The sequence below is a fragment of the Platichthys flesus genome, chromosome 16 (assembly GCF_949316205.1).
Source record: "Platichthys flesus chromosome 16, fPlaFle2.1, whole genome shotgun sequence".
NCBI classification, from domain to species: Eukaryota; Metazoa; Chordata; class Actinopteri; order Pleuronectiformes; family Pleuronectidae; genus Platichthys; species Platichthys flesus.
The window spans coordinates 8,099,480-8,107,174 of NC_084960.1; the positions used below are offsets into that span (position 1 = coordinate 8,099,480).

Genomic DNA, 7,695 nt, shown 5'->3' on the forward strand with positions numbered 1-7,695 from the left:
CTAATGACAGGGTTTGTTCAAACTTCAGATTTTTTGTAACATGACATTTTCCTACCCTCACTTAAACGATGGGAGGCCTCTGCTCACAGCGGTCATGCAATAACTCTCCCTTTCTTAAAAGTCAGAAAGTTAGTTAAGTACAGGGGCAAAGTGATATTTCATCAGCTGACACCTGAAATGCCTCCTTCTGCCCTTAGACCTCGATGGTGACAGCGCTGGAGACAACATTCCTCCACATGCACGGACCTTTCTGGTGAACTGTCGACCACACCTACAGCCAGAGTTTTTGCGATGAGGAGTACAAGAAACAATGTGTGTATGAGGAGCACTATTGGAGAGTCAGATCTTCCACAAACAATATTAACAGACAACAATCCAACAACGAGTGCTAAGCCTTTGACTTCTGAAATGCTGCGGAAAACTAGGAATGCAGCTTGATTCGACAACACAGTCTGTTTTTACCCTGTGCAAGCCTCTCCAGTTCCACTCTAAACACACAAACAAAACTGAATCATGAGGCAGAGTCATCAAAAACCACAACCACAGGATTCTTTAGAGGCGGGTACACAGATTTACAAAACTAAAAAAAGTTTAAAAACAATGTAATCAAAAGTAAATCACATATTTCATGCTAAATGTGTTTGTAAAGTGATGTCACTGACAACAGCAAACCTGATAAGAAATCTGCATCCTAAAGCAAGTACAGTTGAGTCATTGCCCTTAAAGATCATCTTTAAAACAGAAACACAGCACACCAGTAGTGAATGTAACACATAATTTGGGATAATTTGGCGTATATTATACTTGTGTGATCATGTGAGTAAACTGACACCAGTTACTATAATTGCACCAGTAAAAAAAGATTTAAGACCAAAAGGAATATGAGGTAACTGGTTGATGCTAAACGTGAACAGCATAAAAAGTGATTGAAGAGCAGCAGCATGGTGTTAGGTACAGTTTTGGTTCATGCTGATGGATGATCTGCTGACTTGTGTCACATACAACAGGCTGGGTGGAAAAGAAATACCATTGGCTTGGCTGTTGAATGCTGCAGCCAATGCACGGCAGCAAAGCGCTGAGGTCTCACCTGAGAGAGTAGGTGTAGCCGGTGTTCTCTGGAGCACACTGTGGCGGCGTATATGTGTGCAGCTGCGAAAAATCCATGGTCATTCTTCTTTGTTTAGACTGCAGGAGTCAGGATGCAAGGAATAACACTCTTTAAGCAAAGCCAACATGGTAGAGGAAGGATAAGAAGCAAAAACTTCCATTCACACTCACAAAAAAATATAAAAAAGCATGCACTGCCTTGTTCAGCCTGTCTCTTGCAAAAAAGAAGTGCTGTTATGAGCTCAGTTTCTGCCGCTGTGTAATTGGATTTTTAGAAACAGATTAAAAGCCACATTTTATATTAAATTCAGTACAGCACTGACTTTTTTCCCCCGCCTCTTCGCAAATCAATTCTAGCGAGATTCACTGGGCTGCTCTCCAAGAAAACACAACCGTCAGTGACTGCTACACAGTACAGCCAGGTTAGAGAGCCCAGCCGGGGTAGGCCCTAATGAGAGCTGCTGGACATTCCTGTTCCCCAGGAACACAACAATGCTACTGTGGACAAGAGCTGGCCAACCTCTTCCTGCATGCTGGCTCTGGCTGGAAGCTGACGCAGGCCACGGACGCCAGTGAAGCTGTAATGAATGACTTGTCTCTTCTCTCCCGGTCGGCAAACAGGCGGCAACTGACAGGAATGGCTGGTAGAGACAGGACAGCGGCCGTGACGATCCTCTCTCTCCTTTGTATTAGGCGGTCTCCTCACATGGACAGCTACTCCTACAGTGACTACTTGACTAAGCTCCCCACACAGAAAAGGCAGTATTATGAAACCAAGTAAAACAGCGAGGGGTTGGGCTGAGTTTTCAGCAATGGGCGGGAAACGACAGGTCTGAGGGGTTGAATCCTACTCTAGGTAAACAGGCTGTGCAAATACTCTGTCACCATAAGACATGTGCAGTTTATTACCTAGCTCAACCAAATGCAGTTTAATAAAACAGGCTGAAATAATAATGTAATTATTAGATATATAATAAAAGTAGCTATTTAGCCAGTTCATGTGAAGCTTTCACCCGTGCTCTATACAACATTAGGAATGCAAAACAGATGGCTTTTCTTAAAATCCATCAGCAAAAGCTCCATAATAATCTTAATCAAGTTTCATATCCCTTTTCAGCCGAAAAGAGGGATAAACGAAAACGAATAGCTAAAAGACACGAGTGCTACTTTAATTCGACCAGGATTAGTGTTTTTTTTTCTCTTTTTAACTGGGGCAATGGATCAAGATGCAAGCCCTCAATATGGACATGAAAATTAAATAGCAACCTCCTGTTGTGTGTCAGCTGAGGTAGAACTGCTGCAGGATAGACAGAGAGTAAGGGAGAAGATTCCTAATTAAACTGCAGTCTGACCACAACAACTCAGCAAAGAGCCATTTATCTTATTCAGCTTTTATTTTAGAATGTGACCAAATCATTTTTAACAATATTATGGAAATTGAGCTCATCAGTCAGGAGACAGGTTGAACAACAACAGACCATGTGGACAAAAACACACACACACACACACACACAAACAAACACACTCTCAATTATCTCAGTTATATGTCTAACAAACTTAGACAAAAAAGGCAAAACCCAGGGGGTGGAATGTAACTAAATACTTAAGTACTGAACTAAAATACAATCCTAAGGTACTTACTCTAGTATATCCACATCTGTTCTACTTTGTATGTCTACACATTTCAGACAGCAGTAAGGCACATATTATATGATGCATTGTTATAAACAATGAACATGAACAGTTTCCACAGTCCTGTCTTTCACCTCACGACTGCTTTGCTGGCTCCTTTACGCAAACGGCCTGCGACGCTGCAACATTGCAGATATTAATTATCATCATTATTATTATTATAATTACACTGAGATACCTTTAGTCTAATACTAAACTGCACATAGTGTCCGGAAAAATGGCACATAAACCATTCTCACATTGCCCAGTGCTAAATTTAGACGCCATGTATTTAGACAACACAGATTCGCAGCCTGGACGCACTGGTCCCATTTCTTATCCCAACATTGGACATTTAAAAAGGTATAACGCGCAGCCACTGGCCTTTACCAATGATGGACACGTTAGATGTCCGCTAATGTCGCAGATGTGTGACAGCCGGCGGTTAGAAATGAGGCCTCTCGACCCCAACAGCTGGTGAAGGAGCGCAGCAAAGACACAATACATCCAAACAAGTGACACATTCACTGCAGAGAACCGCAGCCACGCGAACCCACGGGCGGTTAATTGCGGTTATAGTACGTTAACTTGCCCGCGTGGTTAGACTCCATGTATGTTGTTATTCTTCAGGAGCGTAATCCACGGGAACCAGACCCACACGTTACTGTCTGCGTGGACAAGCCGCAGACGTCCGCCAACATCCCGACGCACGGAAACCCAGCGGTCGTTCACTGCCGCGGACCCACGGAGCCTCTCCACTTTCGGGTTTTGCAGCTCAAAGACGCAAAAGTTTGCAAGTGGCCGCTGAGTGTTGCGCTGGTGCACAACTAGCAGAACTCCAAAATGGCTTCCCTGGCGCAACAAAGCCAGCAGGACCGCTGCCGAGCTGATCCTCCCACTCCCAGCGCCTCCATTGTCGGCCACAGCGCACACTTTGAATCTATTGGACGAACAGCTCCGTGCGCTGAGAGCAGCCACACTATTGTTTGGGATGTCAATGAACCACTGGAGGGTCCGACTGATTCTGAGAGGTCCCTGCTTCACATCTGTCAAAAAGCGACATCTTAAAGCACGCATCTGACCACATAATGATAATAGCAACGACTGTGACTACTGCTACTTATAATAATAATAATAATAACTAGTGATGGTGCTGTTGCTAATAATAAAACAATAACTACTGATGCTGCTGCTGCAACAACTTCTAATGATAATGTAACTGCTGCTACTTATAATAATAATAATAACATGACAATTACTGATGCTGCTGCTACTACTAATAACAACAACAACAACAAATAATAATATCAGCTACTTATACTGCCAATAATAATACTAATAATAATGAACAACAAAAACTATTGATGCTTCTACTAGAAATAACAAATAATAATAACAACAAAAAATGTGTATAAAAATAATAATAACTGCTGCTGCTACCAACAATAACAACTAGAATCATACACTAAACACAGTAGAGTTTCTCTCAATACTGTAAACCAAGTTCAAGGTCACAGAGAGAGAGTCACTGCGATATTCTTTAATAAGTAATTAACAGAGGTCAGGATTTTAGAAATCCGAATTCCACCAAAAAGCAACCCTACGTAGAAAAATAATAATATTATCTGTTAAAAAAAATGTTAAATGTAGTTTCATTTGTAGAATAGAAACTACAGGACATGGTCTTATTTTTAGCTAGGGCCTGTCTAGATTATGAAAATGACTGTATTAGGATTTTCAAGAACGTATTGGCCAATAAACTGTGGCACTGATGTAACACAAAGTTATTGCAATCTTCTATTTGTTGAGCCATGGTGAAACAATACAACAAGGGATGTCTGACCACACAGCTCAGACACAAACCAGAGGATAATGTTTCAATAAAAAATAAATGTCCTTGTATTTTTATCACAACGCAAAGAACACTGTGTCAGACCACTCAGATAAAGCAGAATACCCCATCCGTTTTTTTCCTGTTGGAAACCTGAAAATATATGACTCTGATTCAAAAATGCTCGGTGTGGATTCAAGACAAAGCATTATTATATATGATATGAACCTATCAGCGACTTGTTTGCCGATATGAAAACGTTTTCTTTACTGTTATTTCTCTTTATGGTTAGACCGTAAAATAAAAAAGCCTCAGTTACAATTTCTTTGCCATGAGGGTTTGATAATAACATCTTAGCACTCTATGAACGTGCATCCTCAGCTGGAAACTGGGCCCTGCAGTCCACTGCTGGAGCAGATGTTGAGTAAACAGAAGTCGAACAGGACCAGCGCCAGAGATGTAATCATAGCACAGCTCATGTTCAAACCACTGACATGGCATTTCTAATCAACAGTACTTAATATCACTGACATGTAAGATGCATGTAAATGTAAGTGGAATGTGAATATGTCATTGAAATGCTAAGTTCTTCAATAACACAGCACTTTGGCAATAAAAAAAAACTTACCTAGGTTGCTTGTGGAGGAAACCAAACACTGAAACTTCAGAAACATCAGCAGAGATATTTTATCAGCACTGAGAAGAGCAACACGGTTTGCTCAGCACTTCATTCGGGCAAGGATAAGATGAACTGGAAATATTATCGGTCAACCGCTGGCGTAAAACCTATAATTGATAACGCACAGACAAAAACTCATACAATGCATGTTGCTAGAATCCCTCAGACAGATTCAAACTGTTTCAAAATTAAGGAATCTCCTTTACAAATTAAACCCGGATCAAGAATAATCACACAGCTAAGACCCTCATTACCACTTCATTTGGCCTGTAACGAACAACAAATACTGGGAATCAAATCCCCAAATCCACACAAACACAGAAGCACACTGTTGAACATTGCAGTTCACAGAAAAACACTGTCAGAGGGCATGACAGTCTGTACCACATTTCACAGACCATATTAAGACTACGAATTTAAAACCAGTTTTCAAGGGAGGAAGCCAAGAAAGGGAAACAATCTCTCTTCCAGGAGGGACAGTATTCAGTTCACTCTATAAATACTATAACCCAATGAACTGAATAATACAATTTGTCAAGTACTGCAGTTGAGTACCTGCTCCATATATCCCATGTAACCACACACTTGATCATACTCAGATTGGAGTTGGTTGTTTTGCAGCAGCAGCAATTTTAACGTGAAAAATTAAGTAAACACAGGAATAACACAGAAATGAGACAATTTGTGTGTGTGAAGAGTAATATCGAAAAAAGCTGTAAACACCTAATTTTAGATAATATCAAGGGGCACTGATTTCCAATTCTGACCTCTTCGTGGCTGAAAATCTTCTAGAGGACATTTTTCCCCACAGACTAAAAAAAGATGAATGCCTACATTCGAATTGTTAGGTTTACAAGTTTATTCAAATGTTTTTGAAGTTTAAACTGTGTTCACAATGTTTACATGAATCTAGCTTCTTATTGGTTAGTTCAGTCGCGTGTGATACGGAAACAGGAACTGTTGTTGTTATGAAGATGACAGTGTGGATAAAATGCTGCTCAAGAAAGCTATCGGTCTCCCTCCTGTTGTTTCTCACTTTTATTAACTGAAGTGACGGTGCCCCCACCTTCTTCACGCCGGTCCTCTGTGTGCGGAAACCGCCAGGGACCAAGGGAAACATCGGGTGGAATATGTGCAGCAGGCTCCATAACCCAGAGAGATTCAAACACGCCGACATGCGCGCCTATGGCGGCTTCAAACTAACGCGGAAGTAAACATGGGCGAAGCATCTCGCTCCCTCCCTTCCAAGTGCAAGCCACGACGGGCCGCGGGAGGGGACATTTCAAATAAATAATACGGTGAAATCTAATCCACCGAGAAGTTCTCCAAAGTGACTAATACAGGATTACTCGAGTCCACGTAGCTTTTCCTCCTGGTCAGCAAAACCCCACTGTAGTGTGTGAGGCTCTCTGCAGATAAGACTTTGTCCCAGTGCGCAGGAAAACACCCAGATACCGACATGCGCTTCCCTGATGATATATGATCAGAAAAAACGTCCACGCGTGACAGCTCGGGATGACACGCGTGGACTTCAACAGTTGTTATCAAAACAGAAGTTCAGATTACTCACGTGTTGAATGAGACCGCGGATGACAGACCGAAGGCCACTGACAAGCTGTGTCGGTTGTTGTAACTCCCAATCCACTGCCATGGAAAACGGACCCGGGTCTAACGTTCGTCTTTTTCCCGCACACGGTCACGTTGTCCGTTGCGGACTTGCGTCACCCACGTCAGTCCAAATAAGGTCGAAACGACCATTTATGGGATCTGTCAAAACCACGAAGCTGGCGACTCTTAGTGGACACTGACAAAAACAACAGCTACCACCTCTGCCACGAAAAACTACTACAACTATTAATAATAATAATAACAACAGTAATGAGGAATAAGATAAGTTGGTAAATTACTTTACTGTAATCATCAGTAAGCGTGTGTACTTTATTCATAACTGATAACATAAATTAGATGTTTGCCCTTTTTTCTTTCCAGGGAGATTGACATCGTGCCAAATGATACCCATGTGTCCTCCCCAAAAAGATCTGGAATCTTTAAGTGTAAAAACTGAGAATTATCAAAGGAGTTTAATAAAGTTTGACCTCCATTTTAATTACACATATAAGAAAACAACATCTTTAGACAAAAAATGTGCTGCCCCATTTACATTGTTATCCCTTGGTGTCTTTTCACGTCATCCCTTTGGTCTTGTGCTACAAAACAAACAAGAAAACAATTCCCCTGTTGATTTAAACTACTGTACATCTGCTAGCACTGCTTTATATCTCTGTCAAGACTGGGCTGGTAGAGAAGACAAATGTGTACTTCAGGTTTTACAGTACCTTCACACATTTGCTCAAAGGCTAATCACAACAACAGCTCAAGTCTTCGAGCAATCATTTTAGACTGTGAG

General features: G+C 41.5%; 1 protein-coding gene across 4 annotated transcripts in view; it reads right to left on the reverse strand.

Moving 5' to 3' along the window:
* The window catches only part of sun1b (Sad1 and UNC84 domain containing 1b), a 28,759-nt gene extending 21,756 nt beyond the window's left edge, over positions 1 to 7,003 (reverse strand). For 2 of the 4 annotated variants that reach the window (XM_062407584.1, XM_062407582.1), the window contains exons 1-2: positions 1,628 to 1,856; positions 1,088 to 1,185 (exon numbers count right to left, since the gene is read on the reverse strand). In XM_062407584.1, coding sequence (XP_062263568.1) covers positions 1,088 to 1,185; positions 1,628 to 1,639 — 110 coding nt within the window. In that variant the 5' untranslated portion in view covers positions 1,640 to 1,856. Of the gene's footprint in view, positions 1 to 1,087; positions 1,186 to 1,627; positions 1,857 to 3,370; positions 3,613 to 6,858 lie in introns of those variants that run through there. The other 2 variants (XM_062407583.1, XM_062407585.1) reach the window with 2 other exon arrangements.
* Positions 7,004 to 7,695: the final 692 nt, after the last annotated feature.